The 22,160-nt window shown below is 39.6% G+C and overlaps 1 protein-coding gene across 5 annotated transcripts in view; it reads right to left on the reverse strand.

The window, feature by feature from the left end:
- ZC2HC1A (zinc finger C2HC-type containing 1A) overlaps nucleotides 1–19,153 on the reverse strand; it is a 36,693-nt gene extending 17,540 nt beyond the window's left edge. For all 5 annotated transcript variants that reach the window (XR_003256124.1, XR_003256123.1, XM_026082483.1 and 2 more), the window contains exons 1-6: nucleotides 19,095–19,153; nucleotides 6,401–6,474; nucleotides 5,626–5,742; nucleotides 5,270–5,405; nucleotides 1,619–1,767; nucleotides 447–546 (exon numbers count right to left, since the gene is read on the reverse strand). Coding sequence is in view for 3 of the 5 variants with exons in the window: in XM_026082483.1 (XP_025938268.1) it covers nucleotides 447–546; nucleotides 1,619–1,767; nucleotides 5,270–5,405; nucleotides 5,626–5,742; nucleotides 6,401–6,474; nucleotides 19,095–19,110 (592 nt within the window). In the remaining 2 variants the exon portion in view is untranslated. The remainder of the gene's footprint in view (nucleotides 1–446; nucleotides 547–1,618; nucleotides 1,768–5,269; nucleotides 5,406–5,625; nucleotides 5,743–6,400; nucleotides 6,475–19,094) is intronic.
- Between the last annotated feature and the right edge of the window lie 3,007 nt (nucleotides 19,154–22,160).

Consider the following 22,160-nt stretch of genomic DNA (forward strand, 5'->3'; position numbering starts at 1 on the left):
TATGCATTATTTCGCTGAATGATTTTGCAGTTTTAATTCAGAAAAAACCCTAATTTAAACTGATATATAAAACACAAGACAGTCCTATCATGTGCTTAAGAGTCTCGTTGAATAGGGGCCAATCTGTGTTCCTTCCAGCTTTACTTCAAATGATTTTTCGCAAACAAGAACATCAATTTCAACAATAAAAGATATGGTCATCACCTATGTAATTAGGAGAATTACAGATTGTTGTTCAGATTACAGAGAAATTTAATAAAAAATTAGTATATCATAAAAACCAGAAGTCAGCTACTCATGTAACACTGAGCTCCTCCTATGAAGCTTTTATTTCTTCAGTCTGAATCACTGGGCAACTTTGTAGAAATCCTTCCAGCTATTAATATTATACTATCTTTATTATATAGTTTGAATTCTAATATTTAGAAAGAACATTCATTTCATACCCACAACAGTTTTGCTAACACCACTTGGCTGTGGTAAGCGTGATGACGATGATGGTACTGATCCTGCAGAAGGCATCTTCTTAACCGCAGTGGGTTTGTACTGTAAGAAAAGACACCCTAGAAATTTAAGCAGTTTAATCAAACTATCTATATAGCACCATAGATAGTTATCTAAGGCACTGAATGGGAAAACAGACTACAATTAGTTACTAGCTAACTTGTTTCTGATACAGGGGTTACACAAATGGTTTCTGCTAGCTTGCTTTCTCATGCATATAAAGAGATATTAATAAGAAAGATTATCCAGCTTTACTTGGTAGCTTTGTTTTTCCAATTAAATTATATTGTTGTGTCTTTTCCATTTCTCTACTGCTATTCTCATGTTTTTCATTAAGTGTGTCTTGAGCTTAACATCACCACCTCATTATCAGTTACTTTCTTAAAAAAAATGCTCAAGGACAAGACCATTAATTCTTTCAAATTCTACTTTTACCTGCGAGCTCTGGACCAGTCTCAGCACTGACTGAGAATATAATGCAAGAAACATAAGTGCTTGCATCTGCTTTAGTCTTCACCGCTTCCAAAAAACCCCACAATACCACCGTCAAAGAAAATGCACATATACTTCAATCACTTATTTGCTTTACATACTGTAAAATATGCCTCCTCCTTGACCATAAACTTTTTCCATCTGAAGTCTTCCACTATAACTTTGCTGCAACTCTTAGCTTAATATACTTCATCTAAACCTCTGATTAGCCAAGATATTGCTGTCAGTTGTCATCCAGCCATGTACCTTTTATTTGTTCACTTCAGAATCCACCTCAAGACTGTTTAAGACTTGAACAGAAATTCAACTTTGTTTACAAATACTCCATCTCTACTTCCTGCTGCTACAATACCCTTACCTGTCATTTTCACAAATCTCTGAATTACATTTTTGACTATGTTTTCTTCTTTGCAACTGCTGCCATCTGATTTATGAACCTCCCCCCCAGTTTTCATTAGAAAGCAAAAACTTCTTCCATGCTTATGATGTCTAATTTCAGTCTATCGTAACTATTTTATTTGGTAATATTATTATTTAATTCTATTTAAAAACAACACAAAATATTTAATAAGCTTGATTTTACAAATAAAAGTTGCAAATTAAGAAAAATATTGTATTTCACCTGTGTTCGAGTAGGAAGCTTCCCTTTGGTATCAGCAGCCAGTTTCCCCTTATTAGTAATACGTGCTGCTTGTTCCTTACAGAAATTGATGTGTCTGTCAGCTGCATTTTCATTAAACCTCCTCTGGCAATATGGACACTGAATGTAATCTTAAGAAGATAAAGTCCAACATTAGGAAGTAGGAAAGCAACCTTTTAAAGATCACATACAAGCCAGAGAAAATTAAGGTCTCTTAAATCTGAAAATGAAATACAGATTGGTGGAGAAAAGCTTAGTACCCACATGCAGCACACAAGCCACGTTTCTCATTTGCTGGATAAGAACAAAAAGAATGGCTGAGGATCAGAGATAGGACTGATAACAGAAGCTTGAGAGATGCTACTCAGCAGAGAAAGTGGCCAAAAAGTTAGACCAATGTGGCAAGGAACTCAGCTGGCAGGAGGCACAAGAAGAGAAAAGGCTAAACAAACAAACAAAAACAAACAAACAAAAAAATCAAACGCAGTTCAGCTTGGTCAAGATATGAAAATGCATTAAAAACTTTCCCACTCAAATAACAAAAGACAACAAATTCATTTTGCTCTGACAGTTCTGAAAGAACTGAAAAATACCCACTGCAAGCAGGTATATCACTTCTCTGGAAGTGATAATCTAAAAATCAAACACAAAATCAGAAAYGGGACAAGAAAAGCCCGAACTGGAGGAAACTCAGACCAAATTAGGAGATATCTGTAGAGAAATGCAAAACAGGATCGATTGTGGTCATATTATTTTTTTCATGATGTATTTAGTCACATTGCAAACAGTCCTGCTTGTAGAAAATGTCATTATTGTTTATATATTATATATAGAAAGACTATGTTAATATTTAAGATACTGAAGGTCCCTGATCTGTATACTGGAAATATACCCCTTAAAATATACTGTTCTTGGAAAATAAAAATGTTTGGCCTGCAGTTTCAGATAGATATTTCAGTGTCTAGAGATATGTATGGTTTTGAAAACTAATCTGGGGAATTCAAAAATACAAACATCAACTTCAGAAGAGACAGACACTGGCATAGTGGGTTAAATTAGTATGTTTCTAGGCATATTAAAGAAGAGAGATGACAGTCACTGCCTTTAAGATTACAGTTAATATTTTATACAGTCTGAAAGATTGAGATTACACATTACTACTCCAACGGCAGCAGATCTGCTTTAAGTAGCTATACTTTAAAATAAACAAACAAATTTTAAATAAGTCAAATAATTTAATCATTTCCAAACCATGATTAATGACACAAGCAGTGGAAACAGAGGACAAGGGAAGAATACAAGAATCCTTCACAGAAGTGACAGCATGGGAATCTCAGGTGACAATAACAATGAATTATTTTTTACATTGTCTCCAGTACTGTCAGAATACTTGTACATAAACTACACCCTAAGGGACAGAAGCTCATAAAGAAAAGAACTGTAATTTCTCTGCAGTAATACCAGCTTAGGTCCCAAGATGGGCCATATGCAAGGGAAGAAGAGGGGGGCGAGGGAAGAAGGGAGTCAAAACACATGAATTAAGCAATGATGGAAGCACYTAGATACAAGAAAGACCATTTCTTCAACTAGGGCACAGCTCAGTTCCCACAGAAGGCTTCCAAAGCCCACTAAAGTAAATGAATCAGACTATAAGAGATTAGCATATGCTCTTTAAGTATCAGAGATTATATCTTCACCCTTTTGTAAAATGCTTAGCACTAGTCAGACACACGTTTATCTGGAAATACTGTTCCTATTGTCCCGTAGAACTGTTAGGATTGAATGTAAGCTTTCCACAATACAAACTAACCAAACAAACCAGCAGTATACACATACACAGCCAAGTTTGATGCAAATACAGGTGACTTAAGATCCTTCTCAACATCATCAGGTTATTCAACACTATTTCAAAGGAAAGGCGGAAGAGGAAATAGAAGAACCCCCAATACTGCTCATTTGTGAACTCAAAGGAAGGAATTACATAGGGAATATTTATAGAATATAAAGAACTCTTGGACTAGTTTTTAAAAGGTTAAAAAAAAAAAAAAAAAAAAAGATGAGCAGCTAGCTAGAAGTAGGCATGCCAAAGAGAGCTGAGTAGGAGAGAGGATGCATGTACTCCATGGTATCCAGTATAATTCTCCCTTTCTCTTACATGTACAAGTGGAAAAGGAACAATTGTAGCTACTCCTGCTCTGTTTATTTCTTCTGTTCTATTTGGAGGAAGAGAGGGATGTTCACTGATTGATTAGTGCATCTTCTCTTCACTCCTAGTTCCATACGCTAAATCTTACTTGAGTCTTACCTTGCTGCAGCAGGATGAACCCAAGGAACAACACAGACAGTCAGACTGGAAAAGTAAAAAAGGGAAGGAAGAGAAACAGAGGGGTAATACCTTTCTCCTCCCTTCACCTCCTACCCTCTTTCAAGTAGACTGAGTACAGAAGCTACTGTCTTTCTTTCCTTCAAACTCATTTGCAGTCTCTTGCAAACTACAACTAAAGGAGCACCATTTTAGTAGTTTTTGTAGGCTAGATTTAGTTCTGGACTCTTCTGCTTGTAATCCAGAAACTATACTACTGGTTTATTGATGGAATTATATAATTAATCCTATAATTAGATAATTAACATAAACCTATGATTAAGCCATATATTTCTTATCCGTAGTATTAGTTATTGGATTTATTTTACTTTAAAAGGCATATGACATTTCAAGATACTGTATTGAACACAGAATAAGAGTCTTCACTTCTTAATATGAATGAGCAGTTGCAGTCCTGCTACTGAGATTAATGTGTCTCCTGTGGGGACAAGGTGGGAAACACTTGCCTCTTCACTTGATGACAGACAGGCAGAATAGAAAACAGATGTAAAGTTTGCAATCTTTCTGAGCATAACCACTGAGCTTATCAAATCGTTTAGCTCTTATGGCAAGAAGAAATTTATTCTCTAAGCTAACATCACATCACAGAAGTTCACTGAAAAATTTATTTCCTTCTCTCCTTAATCACATAAGATTGCTTCAACTCCTTATCCAACCTCCATTACGAAGGCATTCAAGGACTATCACTCCCTTGTTAATATAAATCCCAGGTCCCTCACATACTCAAAACACAAGTATCCTCACCACGTGAGGAAGGATCACGTGTACGCTGGAGCAGTTAACTGCATACAGTGTATGCATGGAACAAAACATGCATCCAAAAAGAAATGAAAGTGACTGCAGACTGAAGAACACAGTAGACATGTCCATCCCTACAATGTACTGGCTGCCTAGAATTGGCAGCCAATTAAAAAGGTGGTCTGCTCTTTCTGAGCAGATCCACAGTTGCAGACAGAAGTAAGATGTTGAAACAGTTTATTCAGCCTACAGATTATACTGAGGTAGTAAACTGAAAGATGGCCACAGCTACCTTTTGATGTGCTAAAAACAAAGTCATGGGCATTGAAAACTAAACAGGATGCTAGTCAGTCAGACCCACAGTCACAAATCAGCATCTGCATAGGGATAATCAGACAGTAATCTTTTAAGAACTTGTGAACAGTGTATTTCAACAAATTCCTTTTCAATTCAAATTTTTACAAATTGTTTATATTACAAAGACCTCTAAAGAACTTAACTGTTTTACATACCAGGATCATATGATGGTGGAGGTGGTGGAGGGAGCTTTCCACCGTCTTTAAGATTAAGTCCTTTGGCTGCTCGTATAGTTGCTATAAATTCCTCATGCTTTCGTCTCCAATTGGATGGTTTTTTGGGGGGCTCTGGCTAAGAAGCCAAAAAAGAAAGAGCTTCGTATGTCTGGAGCTCTTACTTTGCAATAAATAACATGCTTTATTTTAATACACAATATGATAGTTAAATTTCTTCTGGGTCCTAGCTGATCTAATTATTAGAAATTACCAGCAAAAATGAATCTTATTGTAATTAATACATATTTTGCCTAAAATGTCCAGAGTATATATGTTCAGAGTAAATTATAACCTACCCGTGGCTTAAGAGGTTTTACTGTGGGAATGTCAGTTCCTTCTGCTCTCTGYCGGCTGGAATCAAATGTCTTCCTTTTCTTGGCAGAAGTTTTTTGGCAAATGGGTCCATGCTTTTTCTACAAGCAGAATAACAAAGAACACAGAATTTAGTTTTGAACACAATTTATTAACATGCTATTTCCCCCTTTCCAGAAACACCAATCAGCAAATGAGGCCCAACTCCTGATCAACAAGATAGGAATGCTTTCACTCAAGTACTTACACCAACTATGACTTTTTGAACAGAACTACAGGAATTCACAAACATATACATGACCACAAAGACTTGAGAGTTGAGAAAAAAAAAAGAAGGCATCTATATCTACTCCTTGCAAATACAGATCTGATGGTAGGTAGACAGAACTTGCCCTGAGTAACAATAAAAGTCAGTAGTGCCTGAAATTCATATTCATATTTAAGAACAGATCAATTTCCATGAAGACTGGAGAAAAGGGCATTTCAAAGACAGCTAACAAAAACACTTCATTTACCAGATGGGACTAGATGATGCTAGGGCTTACACTATCAGAGGCAAGGAATGACTCTGTGCCCAAAAGAAGATGCTTTTAGAGAGACTTGTGTTTTCAAAAAGTGATGGGGCACTGAAAAAAAAAAATTAATCTCCTTTGAAAGTACTTAGCTATTTAGTATTTAGCTATACTGACAATTGCTTAACTCTCACACTAGTTTATAAGATCTGGTAGTCAACAAGCATAAAGCGTTCATACCACTCACCAGTGCTGCTGGAAAGAAAGTCCTTCCACAGATCCTACATGGCAACAGATCTCCAGTTTGCACTGTAACTTCACCTTTAAAAAAATATATATATATAAAAAATGCATACTTCTATAAGCAAATTTTTTTTATAGCTGTGATGAAAAAAAGTTCTCCTAGATTGCTGACCTCATATACTTAGCAATATACTTTTACAGTGACAGCTGTTAATGCACTATAGGGACCCTCTTTCAACTATACAGAGACTAGCAAATCAGAAAGCAAAACCAATTTAATATACTTCTGGAAAACAGTCAGGCCCAGTGACAAGTCAGCACAAATTCTGCTGATTTACAACATGAAACTCTGCATCTGGGAGGGGATGCCTGTTTCTCAGTGTGCAAATGACAGATTCATTTTAAGTCACACTGACAGCCCAAACACACACCAATAATCATGCTTCTTGGATATTGAGGTCTCTGGAAGGGAATCCCCCATTATAGTAAGTCAAATGTAAGTCACATCCCATCACTTATTTTTCTCTATTAAGCTGAGGTATTCCAGTTTCTCTTAAAAAAAAAAATCTAAAACTATTTTATACAGACTAGTACTGACAGTTTATACAAGCATCTCTCCTGTTGCTATTCAGGCATTGGTAAACATAAATGTATATACAACGTACACCTGTCTTCAGTCCTGTTAACTCTYTACTCGCTCAACACCCTGCGAACAACTGATTCATAGAACTATGTAAGAGACTAACAAATCAAAGCATCTAAGTCTATGCAAACAAAGTATATTCATATAGTATGCATTATGCAATGGACTCGAGGCATAGATCAAAACCTATACAAGGTCTCCCAATAACAGGCATCTACTGTATTTATTACTGTACTAGACTATAGGAATATTTTTATATAGTTGCGTATCTGAGTAAACAGGCAGTAAGTCTGAGACTTTAGTTTCTTCTCCTGTACTCAGTCTGACATTTGCAGACAATACAGCTCCCTCTACTTAATGTTAAGACAATTACTTTGAATCAACTTGTACTTTTTGCACATTAGAGGCTGAAATTAAAGAAGTTATGAACACAGGAGAGTTCTTCTACAAAAAGATTTATCAGTTTTTGTTCCCAGTTCCTCAGTGGAAAGCAGTTTTTTAACCTAAACATACACACTTGTCCATTAACAGCAGGATCAGTCCTAAAGAACATGGAAAATTTAACAAAGTGTTTCAAGGCAAACAAATGAAGATTCAGGCAGTCATGGTTCCAGCTGCATATGTTCTTTCCCAATGTTGAGATTAAAGTTAAGTAGGATTTCTAGCACAAATACATGGAACTATTAAATCAATTTCTGCCTTTTTCAATTAATTAACTGAAATATATCATCAGTATGTAAATATTTATAAATAATATATTAAACGCTATTGAGCACAACCCATTTCAAGAATCACAAGTCATACAAAGTGTTCTGCACTTTAAAAACCAGCTTCTTCAAACATCATTTTTTCATTAATTTATATTCCTTTTTCACACAGACATAAACACATCCTTATCACAGCATAATCGGACTGTACTGACAATAATCTTGAGTTATAACACTTAAGTGATAATTAAGCCTCTTCGTTTCCCATCTAAATGGGTGTTTATATGCATATAAAAGTAGGGAAAAAGGAGGCAAGATAGAAAATATTGTAGATAATTCAGATGCAATAACAGAAGAAAAAAACCAAGACTTGTGTTTAGACCAAAACTTACTAGGAACTTTTTATTATTAATGGTAATTTTTCAATCTTTATTTTAAACAATGATTTCTGAAAAAAAATCCACAGGCTTTTTTTTTTTTTTTTTTTAATTCTCAAGCTGGAGCATAACTTTACTCACTAGTAATGATGGTCCGGTATAATACATTTTAGATGGCTGGAACCTGACCTCACTCTTTTTCACAAGACAAAGCAGCTAAGCCTGTAAAGGCTTTTCTCCATTCTCCTACTCAGAAATACAAGGTATGCACAGATTCATTTTTTGTTTCAATACTTAATTCTTCAGAATTCTTGACACTTAATAATTCTAACAGACAGTATAAGAAACTCACTCCTGTTAAAAAGAGTTCAACTTTATCACATTATCTAGCACAATTCTCAGCTTTGCAGAAATTGTCAACAAGTGAGAGTAGTAATTCAGGGAAGTAAGACTGCTTGCGTCTTTATTTTTTCTCTTTTCTAAGAAGTTAGCTGAAATAAATTACAATTAGCGATCTTCAAAAATCAGATGCATAACATTCTCTCACTGAAATCCTTGATCTTATAACTCTTTCCAGTATAAACATTAGTAAATGAAGAATAGCTGCGTTTTCCACCATATTCTTCTATTCATTGAACTCAAACTGTGCTTAAATTTACCATTAAAAAAACCAAAGCAAAGCAGTAGATCTGACAGATGCTCAGCTGATCCAGGAGTATTTACATACAACATAGCCCTGTATAATGAATGTCAATTAGCACTCACTGCAGCTACAGTCACAGAGCTGGGTCTCCTTCCAGCATTCCTCACCCTTCTCAGCTGCTGGCAGCTGCTCAATAATCACATTTGCCAAGAGCCATGTCTACTGCCAATGCTTCCTCCCCCATAACACAAATCACTAATTCGAAAACAAAAATACAGTTATTTAAAAAATTACAGTTCCTGAAGTTTCATTAAAACTGGGAAATCTACAGTCCTTTAGAWCTGCCCACTAGTCCCTTCAATTTCTTAAGTTATTCCTCTGAATTTCTTCTCCCTTTAAAGGGGGGGGGGGGAATCCACCAAACCATAACTTTTCTGTACAAGAGCCCAACAGTCTTCCCATAGAGAAGGGTTAGCAACATCCACAACATGAGATCTGGTAATTTTAAAATTAAAAAAAGTGAGAATAAAACTGAGAGATTGGGAAGGGAACAAGAAAGTTTAGCTATTATACACAAATGCCTTTTCTAATAATGTAGTCTGTCAGCATACCTGTTATGCAAAAGCTATATAAATAACCAGTGATACAAATGCTCATAAAAAAAGAAAATGCCTTCTCCTCATTTTTGGTAGTAATGTCAAAAGTTAGTTTTTTAAACACCAGCAATAAAAAGGACAACCTTTTGTTTTTCTCCTTTGAAATGACTGATTCATTTTTGGCAKAGTTTTCCATAAAAATACTAGAAAAAGCATCAGAATGGACAAATCTTATTTCAAGAGATTTTAGCCTGATAATGAAAAGCAAATAAAAGTAAGATCTTACAGCTGGAAATTTGGGGATTTCTTAGTAAGAAGCACAGAGTGACTCTTTTTTCCTGATCAAAAGTTAACAGAAATAGGTTGTATTGACATAACAAATAACTTCAGCAAGGTTTTCTCTAAAGCAGCAACTCTAAATTTAGCAGACGATGTGGACAGAGCCTTAAAAATATAATAATAATAATAATAACTCACAGAAGCAACCAAAATTTGGTGAGGTGTGCTACCTAACTCCTCCAGTGCTTCATGCTTCCTCTGGGTTGACCAGAGCACACAAGACAACTCTGCAGATCAGCTAGGATTTCTCCAGCCAGCTTCACTGCTACAGGTTGGAGATCTCTCCTGCCACTGCTACTTTCCATCACAGAGGGGTAAAACACCCATCAGAGCAAGAAAAGATACCCCACCATGGCCTTGTTGACCTTCACGTCAAGCAGGGTTGATTGGGGGGGGGGGATCAAAACTCAAAAGCAATGACAAGAAAATTAGTAAGAAGTGAAGGGGAAAAGAATAAAATAGCGTATGGAAAGAAAAAATATGCAATAGGAAAATGAGGAACAGCCTTTATTGGGCTGTAAGGAGCAGGGGGGGAGAGGGGAGGGGAGTAAAAACAGGGAAGACTCAAATCAAGAAACAGAAGAAAGGATTTGCCTGGCAAGCAAATCTGAGAACAGAAGTTGGTAGCAAGACAGTGTCAAATCAGTGCCTACATTTTGCTTCAGTTTCCTTTAAGCCAAGCAACAATGCAGAGATTGCACTACTTTGGTTATGCAACCACAGAAAACTCAAGATCCAACAGCTGCACTTCTTTTCCCTTTTACCATCTTTAACACCACTAATCACTAGCAATTTACATGCCTATATTAAACACGAATGAATTTAGTTATCTTAGAAAAGGACATAATTACTGTTATCTAATCTAAATACACCTAGGGAGAAGAGCAGGACAATCTGTTCAAATTGGGTATGTGAATACCAAAGGAAGTAGAAGCATTTCCACTGAAGGGATGCCATACCTATGACGCCCAGCAGCTCTACACCCTTTTCTCCTACTGTCTGGCTCACACCAGGTCTCAGGTAAAAACAAACTGAGTTCAACCTAGTAAGATGCTGGTTGTCTGAATTAAACAATTAGATTGTTTTACTGCTGCTAATAAAATTTCCAGTCTAGGTAAGGTGAGTCTATCCTCAGGCATGAATGGCAACAGACTCTTATCACTTGTCTTTCTAGTCTGTCCCCGCCTCTTCCAGCTACTTTCAGAGTACAACAGTCTTCCAATTTTTTTTGCTACCTGCATGTGCCTAAGTTATTGCACACATTCTTTTTGCATATGGTCACAGACCAATTACCCATACCTTCTCTTCATGAAGTTGGAGTTTTGATGTAAAGTTTGAGTGGTCCTCAAAGTCTGACYGCATAGCTGTAAAGACTCTCTCTCAGATGTCAAAACCCCATTATAGATGGGTTTAGACTCCTTTGAGACTTAAATAGCTAGGGGACTTCTCCCTCGCACGTTCAAATAGACCAACTAATTCACAGTGGAAAGTGCAAGGCGTCACTTCTCAGATTTATCTTTCATGGTACAATATGCAGGCCCATCAGATCATCTTTCATGGTATGGTACGCAGGCCCATCAGATCATCCATATTCGATCTGACAGAGCCACAGGCATGCTGCTAGTTCTTGCTGCTAGGTTTACAAAGTAAGCAGTTATGCAAATAGACCGCACACCCAGAGGGAGTAAAAGTGGTATTCCTGAACTGCTGTTAATTGAAATTGTGTTACAGTTTTCTCTTTTGGAGAGCTTTGCATACACCAGCATACATCTGAACCTAGAAAAAAAGTAGAAAATGCTTTAAAGAAACACAGCTCCTCAAAGATAAAAGCAGTATTAAATCCTAATAACAGCAGTTTGTCATGTCGTGAAATTTGTTTGACTGCCCTTCAAAACCTTTTATTTATCAGCAGCAATGACAGTACTAAAAGATTTTGGCCAGACAACTGTGATGATTATCACCATTAAGCCTTAACACATTCAAGCTTACAGAAACACTCTGGTGTGACCTCCAGCTTTGAAATTACCTACTTGAAACCAACAGGTAATCTACAACTGTTGAAAGTATTAGCTGGAGAGTGCTCACCCAAGCGTTCTCCTGCAAATTTCTAGTTACTGCTTTTAGCATAAATCCCCTCCCATCTCCAACAAAAGCAAATGATTCTTCACTCATTAAGAGTTCCACATGCTTCACTTATGAAAAAACATTTCAGTCCTTATACTCCTCACCTTAACTGGAATCTATACCATCAAGTCACAGCACCACAGTCTCTTGGGAACTGTCACTCTCCAACATATGTCCACTGATCAGTGCTGACTGGGTTGTATTTTTTTTTTAATCAACAACATTCACCCCTGAAAAGCCTGATGGCAAACAACACTTATTTGAAAGGCTTACTACACCAATTTTAAAGAGCATTAAATAATGAAAATAATTGTGAAAATACAAGAGTAGAAAAAAAAAAGGATATCAATGATGACAGAAAAAACAGGGTTGCTAGTTTTGCAAGTTTTCATTATTTTGCTACCACGAATACTGAAATGCAAATGAGAGTCAGACAAATATATCATATTAACAACAGAAAATACTGTCAACACTTTGCTAAAATCTATTTGATAACTGCGTGATGCGCATGATTTACCTCACCAAAGCAATCCTTTCTAGTCCGGATATGCTATGCACTAGGTTGCAGAAGAATTAAGGAAAGCAAGAGAATCAAAGTAGTAAGCTCTCTTTCTCTTAGTATTCAACCTTCCACATACTTCAAAACTGTTATGCAATTAGATTATGAATAATTGTATAACAAATAGCAAACRAATCTACTTTTATCTATCCATCCCTAATTTTAGAGGAAAAGACTTATGAAATCTTTTCTACTTCTGTATTGACAATGCAGTCTAATCTTGTGTAAAGCTGTCAATTCTGCTTCCAAAAGATAACAAAAAGCAGCATACCTTCAATTCCTTCAAGTTGAAATGCTTAAGCAAGACTTTATAGAACCTCTGTATGTTTTCATATCAGTTATTCAGACTGACAATGCAAATGCATATTTGTCAAATTCACTGTTATAGTTTTGAATATAAATCTGATGAACTTGAGTTCTGTATTATTTTTTTGAAAATAATGTATCAAGGGAAAGACTCACCAGTTGAAAARGGACAAAATGGAAGAAGATCCTGTGAATAAGGTTTTTTGTGACTGAGAAATAAATTGCATTTAGTCAAGAAAGGTTGCACATGGTTACACGTGCATGCAGCGCATGCACAACTTACATCATCTTGTATTCTCCTTTTCTTTAACCATCTGTCCTTCTTCCCTCTTCCTCATATGAAGCATAACTTTTTATATTAAAACCTACCAATGTCACACTATGTACCCTTAAAAATCAACCACATCTCCAGGACACCCCTTCTCTCTGGGACAGTATCTCACAGGATTCTCCCAGCAGACCTGTGAAGAGGCCAAATTCTGCTCTCCTTAAGTCTAGGGCTGTGATCCTGCTATTAGCCTTGCTCCCTCCTCTCAGGATCCTGAACTCCACCATCTCACAGTCACTGCAGCCAAGGCTGCCCTCAACCTTCACACCCCTGACCAGTCTTTCCTTGGTTACAAGTATGAGGTTCAGCACAGAACCTTCCCTCTTCGGCTCCTCCATCATCTCTGCTGGGGACTTGTCATAAATGCACTCCAGAAACCTCCTGGATTGCTTGTGCTTGCTATGTTGCCCTTCTAGCAGGTATCAGGGTGGTTAGAGCCCCCTATGAGGCCCAGGGCCTCTGGATATGAGGCTTCTTCCAGTTGCCTGAAAAAAGTCTCACCTACTTCTTTCTGATCAGGTGGCCTGTAGCAAACACCCACCATAACATCACCCACCCAAGCTGGTCTGCCAGCCCTCAGCTGGCTCCTCACCCGCCCCCAGGCTGAGCTTCATGCACTCATGCTGCACTCCAGACATACAGGGTCACTCCCCTGCCTTGCCCTCCCAGCCTGTCCTTCCTAAAAAGCCTGTATCCGACCACTGCAGCACTCCAGACACATGAGCTATCCCACCACCTCTCTGGGATCTCAGCCCTGCAACCACACAGGTTGTTCCTCCTATTTGTTCCCCATGCTGCGTGCATTAGTGTACAGGCACTTCAGAGACACAGCTGGTTGTGATGATTTCCCTGAAAAAGTATGGCAGTTTCCCCTGTAATGCATAGGGAAATGCAACAAAACTGAACACAAATAAGCAGTGTTATTTGATCCCTTTGACTTTCAGATACATTATTTGGGCTTCTATTAATGAGTTTTAAGATCAACAGCCAGCAGAAAGGACGTGATCCGCAAAACCTGTGTATAGTTACAGAATTCGATTTTGACACCATAAGCTGTTTTCCTGTATTAGGCTACGAGCACCAGGATGACTGTAAGTAGGTAGTCAAGTGAAGGCCAGCCTTTTTACATTAATCTTGTACCAAGACAGCTTTGCACCAGCGACCCCAAAAGCAATTCTTGGACTTAAACCCTCTATTACTCAAATGTAACTGGATAGAGCAATCCCACTCTTCTAAGTCTGCCTGTTTAGCAGAAGTTTACCTGGCTAACAATAAAGTAAAATAATGTGTTAAAAATAATTTTGATAATAAACTTAATTTATAATACACTGATTCCTTAATATTTTTGTAACAATATCTTTAAAAATCAAGCCAAGAAGAAACTGCCAGACACACTCCTTGAAGTAGATTTTACTGAAATGCCACAACAGCTTTTGATAATAACCACATCATACACGCATGCAGGTAAAACATATTCTTCTTTCCACTTTAGCAAATTTAACCAATGGAATCCAGCGACTAGATTGATCTAGTTCCTGCAGTTTAAGCTAAAAAGGCTGTAAAATTCTGTTAAAAAAAAATAATAATGCAGAAGAAAGGGTAAAATCTATTAGTTGTAAGATGCTGAACAAGCAATAACCTGAAATATTCGAATTCCTGTCTACATGTATTACTTCCTTTCTTTAAAAGTGAACTATATTCTGAAACCATATCTCCCCTGAATTCAGTTTTCAGAAGTTTTCTCAAGTAAAACATTTAATTTCAATTTCTTCCCCAAAACATCAACATTAATCACAAATAAAAATATAAATGCATTGGAAAAAAATAAATACATTGCTCACTATAATGTAGCGTATTAAAATGTAAAACTTAAGACTACTTAACAGAGCTGCAAGTATGCCCAGTGAAACAACAGTTTGATGAAAAGGCTGCATTTCTCATTGTTTTAACAGCTATCAGAGAGAAACGAGTTCTTAGAAATGTAAAGCTAATATTTATTTATTTTTTCTTTTTATCTTTAATCATTTCCAACTTGTTGATTTAAAAGCAGTACTGTAAAGTTAATCCTTCCTGCTGTTCGATGTATTAGATTAAAAAAAAACCCAAAACAAACAAAAAACCCCACACCACTGAAACRTTATGAAGGGCTGGGGCCTTTCTTAAACAGAGCTTAAGAAAATGGCTGCCAAAGTAGGGAAGCTGCTGCACACATCCAGTGAGGACAAGCATCAACACCAAAAGAAAAGGAAGGCTTACATTAATACCATTTTTTGTTTTGAAAATAGAAACAACTTTCCACACTATTAAAAGAGAGAGAGAGAATGCAATGGCTCATTCAAAATTCTGCGTAAAAGCAAGCATGTGTGCTTGCTTCCACCAGTCACACATTAGTAATGTAAAATCCCAAACTAGAAAGCTTGCACCTTCTGGGGAGGGAGCAGAGCGTCTCACACATTCAGGGTCAGCGAAGGGTCCAGAAACAAACACTATTACAGCACTGCTCTCTCTACGGAGAAGACATTATACAGCGTGCTTTACCCCTGAGAGACCTCAAGGGCACACCGAGACTGCTCGGAATCTAAACGCTTAGTCACAGTAGTCCCTGCTTGGCAGCTGCAAGAGAAAGCTCTGGGTTTGAGACTCTGCTGCAGGCTCTTTCCTGAGCAAGCAGCCACCCATCYGTCCCAACAACAGCCAGCCCGCCCTGGCCGCCAGCACACAGGGTGCAGGCAGAACTGCGGGGCCAGGCAAGTGCTGCCTCTGCCTGCCCCAGACAGCTGCGCTTTCACGCAGCTGCCGCTTTCCCCTTTACACCGGAGGCAGCAGCAGGCCAGCCTCTGGGATGTGCTGGGGACAAGTGTGGGAAGAGGCATTTGGTCAGCTCAAACAGCTGTTGCCAGGCATCCTCCCATAAAAAGCAACAGACTGGAGGCAAGCTGATCACAGACCACCATTGGGCTGTTGCGGCTTACATGAAGTCAGGAATTCAGTGCTTGGATCCCCTCCTCCATCTCCTTCAAGCAAAACAGCGACAAACACGCCAATGTGACAGCTTTTTTCTTGTCATCCAGCAGTGAAAGCGACAAGCATGTGACAACCCATCAAAAATGGTCCAGGGATTCAGGACACGATGGACTATTTGGGAAAACCTTTTAAACTCACCTTAAAGATCAGTACATTTAAAGTCAATAGCTCATTTAAAAACCACAGATAGGCTTTTACTGCAAATATTTTCACCAGCATATTAATGAAAATTGAAAAAGAACCAAACACTGTACAGACTGCAAAGTAACAAATGCTGGGCTAGCAACTTCAGATTTAACTTTTAAGGCATACATCAAATTTGTCACTTGTAGTAACACACGCATGCACCGATTCCTTTTACAAAATTTAAGAGTTCTAAATTTGCCTTTCAGTATCAAGATAGCAATATTGATATACTAATATGAAGAAGCAACAAACTTCCAGAAAAAAAAAAAAGCCAGAAGTGAATTTAAAAAGCAACACAGAGACCTACTTTACCATTTCACTGAACCTTTCAACTTGCACATAGTGAAAGAGATGATTACAACACAAGAAATACTATTCAACTCTTCAAATGTCACTAATGCAGCTCCACAAACCAGCCAATACACTTACAACTCTCCACATGATGAAAAGAATCATGATAAACTAGGTACAGCCATTCTTATTAAAAGCATACTCAAGTAAATAGGAATAAAACAGATCTTGCATCTATGATGATGAGCTTCAGAAAACTGAAGCACCATCTTCCAAAGGTGGAGAGTCCAGGTCAAGCGTCCTAAGCGGGAGGGGCCCTACCACAGCCACACACACCAGCAGGCTGCTGCCAAAAGACAAAGTCCTGCCCTCTACCCCAACCACATCCCTCACACACACTTCTGCCAGGACTAGCTGTATATACCAGCTCTGGGAATTGATTTTGCTGAGAGCTAATCCAAGGGGGAGGAGGTGGGGAGGATGCAGAGCCAGATTTCCAAAGCAGCCCATGCTTTCATGTTGGATAGGAATGACTGAGCACTTGTGCCTCCAGTTCTAAATTTAATCTAAAATGGCAACCAGCAACATTCTTCTGAGTTGCCAATGCAACAACTGGAAAAAAGCATAATACCTAGTGGAGTAATTCATTGTTGTTGTTGTTGTTGTTTTTGCCTGCTTTTTCCCCTCCTGGGGCCACCTGTCTATGCACATCTTGTCTGAACCTAATCTAAATGTACATCAAAAGAGACAGCTTAAACTCAAAAGCTACAAATAAAAGCCCTGTTTACTTCTGTATGCAGCAGCTCAAGCAACACTGGTACACAATATTTTGAAACAAAAAAACATGCTGTATGAGAGCAATTAAAAAAAAAATAAAAGCACAAAGTGACCCATGAGCAAGCCAAAGAACACATTCTTCAGCTTCAAGAACTTTAACATTCAAGAATGCCAGACACCAGTGTGGAATAAAGGATTTCCCAAAGGAAAGGATATATGAAGGTTTTGAAAATGGCTTATTACTTGTGCTACTCTCTAATTAATCTCGAGTGTTGAGAAAGAAAATCTCATGTCACAGAAAACAAAAATGCTTTGGTAAACTCTAGCTTTTGAAAGTACTTTCAAAAAAAGGCTCATACAGTAAACATGAGATTTGACTCTATGATTTAGTAGTTCATCCTTCCACTCCCAATACCTACTGAGATACAAACAAAATGTAAACCATCTCCAGAAGACTAGCACACCAGCAAAGCTGGACAAAATCTACTCAAGAATAACAATTTTTTAGGCTTCTGCTGAAATCTGTGGATCTGCCCACCCTCTGTTATGAAGGTAGTAGAGCCTGTACGACACAGCTGGCATAGCCAGCCTTACAGCTCACAACCAAATCAATTGATAGATGAACTGCATATGATATGCAGTCCCAGCTGCAGTCAGCCATATAGCTGACTCAAAATTAGAGCAAGCCTTCTCTTTCTGGATAGGGAACACAGGATTGTCACAGCACTGCTGTGACAGTCTGAGTGCCAAAAAGCATTTTTTGATAAACCACTGGATGCTATCTTTCAAATTTAAAGAACATTATCATTCAGTGACAGCTTAGGTAAATCAAATAAAAGAGAAGCTCCTGGGCCTTTTAATGCCAAATCGTGTTCTCCATATTTACACAGTCTTGATGCAGAAGAGGAGGCATAAGAAGAACGAGTCTGATGATTGTAAAATCTGTTAAAGATAAAAAGCAGGTATTCAGTGAGAATTACTTCTGTTCTCTAGGGGCAGGGGTGTGCTAGAAGGGACAAAGAACAAAGGCCAGTTAACTCTCCTTCCTATTTAAGGACTCAATTATCTAGAGTGAAGCAGAACATGGGAGACTTGATGACCATTTAGTGGTCCTTACTCAGAACAGGTTTGTATTATTTCTTAATAATATTGTTAAAGCAACTTGCAAAACACACCAATAACAGGCCTACTGGGATGTTCAGATAGCAAACAATAACTTCACACAYCCCAAACCTGCATCTGTGCCACGACAGATACCTTGGAGGGCGAAATCCTCCTTATTCCAGCTGGCACAGGATGAAGTTGCAAAAACTCTATCAGCAAATAAGCACCCGGCCTTCGGCATTTCCCTACAGTTACAAGCGCATCGCAGAACCTAGCCCACTCCTCTGGCTGCACAAAACGAGCCGGGGCAAAGCCGCCCCGCACAGCGCGCTGCCCGGGGCACCTGCGGGCCGCCGCGCACCGCCGAGCCGGGGCGCCACGGCCTGGCCGCGGCGGGGGGCCGCTGCCGCCCCCGCAACGCTCCCGCGGGAGCGGCGAGCGAGACAAAGCGCCGCCGGGCCGGCCCCGGCGCGGCCTCCCCCGCGCTCCGCGCCGGGCAGCGAAGCGACGCTGCCGCCGGGGAAGGGCCGGGGGCGCCCGGGCCGCCCCTCCGAGCGCCATGTCCCCCCTCCCCGCCGCCGCCCCGAAACATGCACAAAGGCCCGGCGCGGCTCGCCCCTGCCGCTCACCCCCCCCGGCAAGGAGGTGAGGGGAGGAAAGGCCCCGCCGCCGGCGAGCCGCCCCTGCCGCTCACCTTCCAGGACCTCCATGGCGCTCCCTGACTGCGGCCGCCACTCCGGCCCCGCCGCTGCTGTGGCAACGCCGCCACCGCCCGGCCCGCCAACATCCGCCGCTCCCATTGGCTCGGGCGGGGCGGGCGGGCGGGGCCGGCCACCGCCCTCCCCCCCACGCCCGTCCCGCCCGTCCCGCCGCTGAGGCGCGAGGCCCCCCTGTCCTCCTCTGCCCCTGCTCCCGTCCCTTCCCCCGTGCGCTCTGCGGGCGCTTCCCCCCGCAGCTCTCGTTTCCCCCCGGCTCCCTCCAGCACCTCCCTCCGCAGCAGCGCCGTCTCCCCGGGGGGGCTGCGCACTGAGGGCGGCCTCGCCTGTGCTGGAGGCCTGCGGGGGGGGCAGGCACCAAGAGGCTATTTCAAGCCCTGTTGCAGATGTCCGCGTTAAATGGCAGCGAGGGAAAGGCCGCTCAAGGCCACCCTGCGTCCACAGCCCGCACCTGCTTGACCGCCTTTGGTGCGTTTTCATCAATTTTTTTCAAATCCTTTTCGTCGTTTTTTTTTTTTTTTTCCCCAAAAGAGTAGAGTATTGGGTCTAAACATTTGCCTGCACCTTAGCTATCTGTCCGGGTAAAGGCGAGCACAGGGGCTGAGGCCCCCGAGGGAGGCTGCTGTGGTACCCCGGCCGGCCGCCCCGCTGGCGGGGGCTGCAGTCCCAGCGGCATCGGGGCCGCTGCGGGGAGCAGGGAAGGCTGCACAGCTCTGGGAATTGAGGCTTGCGTGTTTTCTACTCACGGAAGAAGGCATTTGAAAAGTATCAAGGCTGAAAATAGAGGCCAAGAACGCAGAACCGTCCTTGGCCCAAATTCTAGTGTATTCTTGCATATGGTATGGTCTATACGTTGAGATTATACTACAAGCACTGTCTTTTCCTTCTAAGAGGAGCACTTGTAAATGAAAAAGACAGAGGAATAAAACAAAACATGGGGAAGAAAGAACTACACTGTCGAAACAGCACCGAAGCAGCCATTCCCTGCTGGCAGAACTGAGGCGGTGCCGGGAGTACACTGCCGCAGGCACACTGCCTGGGTCAGTCAAAAAGAAGCGTGGCAGGGAATAAAGCGCAGCGTATGGATGCAAGCTCCTTGCTTGCATGAAAACAAAGGATCATGAAAAATCGAGGAAAAAATTCTAAGGGGCATTTTGAAAAGCTATTTACTTAGTGTGATACTGTTTATCAGTCAAATGCATGTCTACTGCCTCCAGAGGTTATCGCATACTTCAGTCTGCTATTTAAGACAGTACTTATTTCCAGTACTTATTTCAGTATGTCTTTGTTTCTTAATTCATACATGTCTTCATACATACAAGGTTTTGACATGCAGCATTGACTTGAAACTCAGCTTTTCTGATATGTGTCCAAGTTTAGTTCCCAAGAAAATATTATTTCCAAAGCTATGTTTGTGGTAGGAATGGATATAACACATTGTACAACTTTGTACCAATTAAGAGAATTAATTTGAAAATTGAATATGAGAGCATTTCTTGATGCAAAAGTCCTTTCAGTGTGCATGCGAAAACTACCAAATGTGCTTTCAATAATGCATCTGATTTCCTGAGATCAACTTTTTCTAAAAAAAGAACCAAGCCAAATGCAAAGTCGCATACTTCTATATCACCACTGATTGTTTTCCCTTTCTGCTTTTTTCAACATTGCCAGTCTATTTTTAGTTTAGAATTGTGTTTCTGGTGAGAAAATTTGCTGTGAATTTTTAATTGAAACTTCTAATTAGTGCTTTCAGTCATGTCAGTTCACACATGATCACAGTTTTTATTTTAAAACTGTACCATCAATTTTTTTGCACTTGTAAGAAAAATTAAATACCATTCAGCCACTGAAAATACTTTTCGATGGTGCAGCTTCATCATCCTCAAGAAAATTAGAAATTACAGCTAAATGATCTTAAGTAGTAGAAGGAAAACATATAAGGATCTTTAAAGATCTGACTGTAGAATCAGTTTTAAGATCCTTTATTTGTCTTGCCTTTGACAATCTGTCATAAGTAACTACAAAAATTCTTCCGTATAAGCTACAATAAATCTTAAAGAAATTATTACTGTCTTTACAGACAAATGAAAATAATTTCTCTGCTTATTCTAGAAAAATTGGGTGATACAGGTTTACATTTCCATAGAGTCACAGTTACTATCCAATCACAGTGCATCTGGGAAAATGTAACTCAAACAAAGCAAAGCAAATACATAAAACCTAAATTCAATTTGAGATTATGATCATGTTGTCTGTCTTCTCTGCATTCCCTTAGCACTGGATAAGTAGATTCCAGATACTGCATGCCACACAACCAGCATTTAAGCCATGATAATGTATTATAATCATAATATATGATTAAAATCATCCTTTGAAAACAAAAGTTTGAACATATAGGATAAGTCTAGCCGCAGTTCTTCTAAGTATTTTGAACCATTGTGAAAATACATGTCAGATTTGCCTTTGATCTATAAAGCTTCTGCCTATAAAATTACAGGCCATGCCAGAAGGAACTAGTTTGCCGCCATGTTCCAGAGTCCTAACCTTTGCAGATTATCCAGTAAGTCTTTGTCCTAAAACTTAAACGAACCCATAGCTCTCAAACATCTGCTGTTTACCTAACCATTAGGGCAGCATATCAGAAGTTCACTTTCTTGCATGATACTGCCTTACTTGGATTGCAAATGCATAAACAGAGGCCTAGGGTAATTTCATGTTTCAGGAGACAAACTCTCTAGTGAGACACAAACACAATTTTTATTTCATGTTTGCAATTTAGTGAAGGATTTGGACAGTATTAGAGGAGTATCTTGTTTGGTTTGGTTGGTTGTTTTTCTTTGAACTTTGTGGTTATTTTTGTTTAAGAACTAAGGCGGGAGATAAGCCCAGCTCACCCATCTTTTGTGTCTACCTGTTTGTGTCTACAAGCTGGTCTGAGCCAGCCTACATCTGAGCCAGCTGTCTAGGCTCCCATTATAGTCAATAGAGATCCATCTCTGTAGTTAATATAGTCCATAGAATTCAGGGCACAATTCATCTGATCA

Source organism: Apteryx rowi, unplaced genomic scaffold (genome assembly GCF_003343035.1).
Source record: "Apteryx rowi isolate R43461 unplaced genomic scaffold, aptRow1 scaffold_58, whole genome shotgun sequence".
Taxonomy (NCBI): Eukaryota; Metazoa; Chordata; class Aves; order Apterygiformes; family Apterygidae; genus Apteryx; species Apteryx rowi.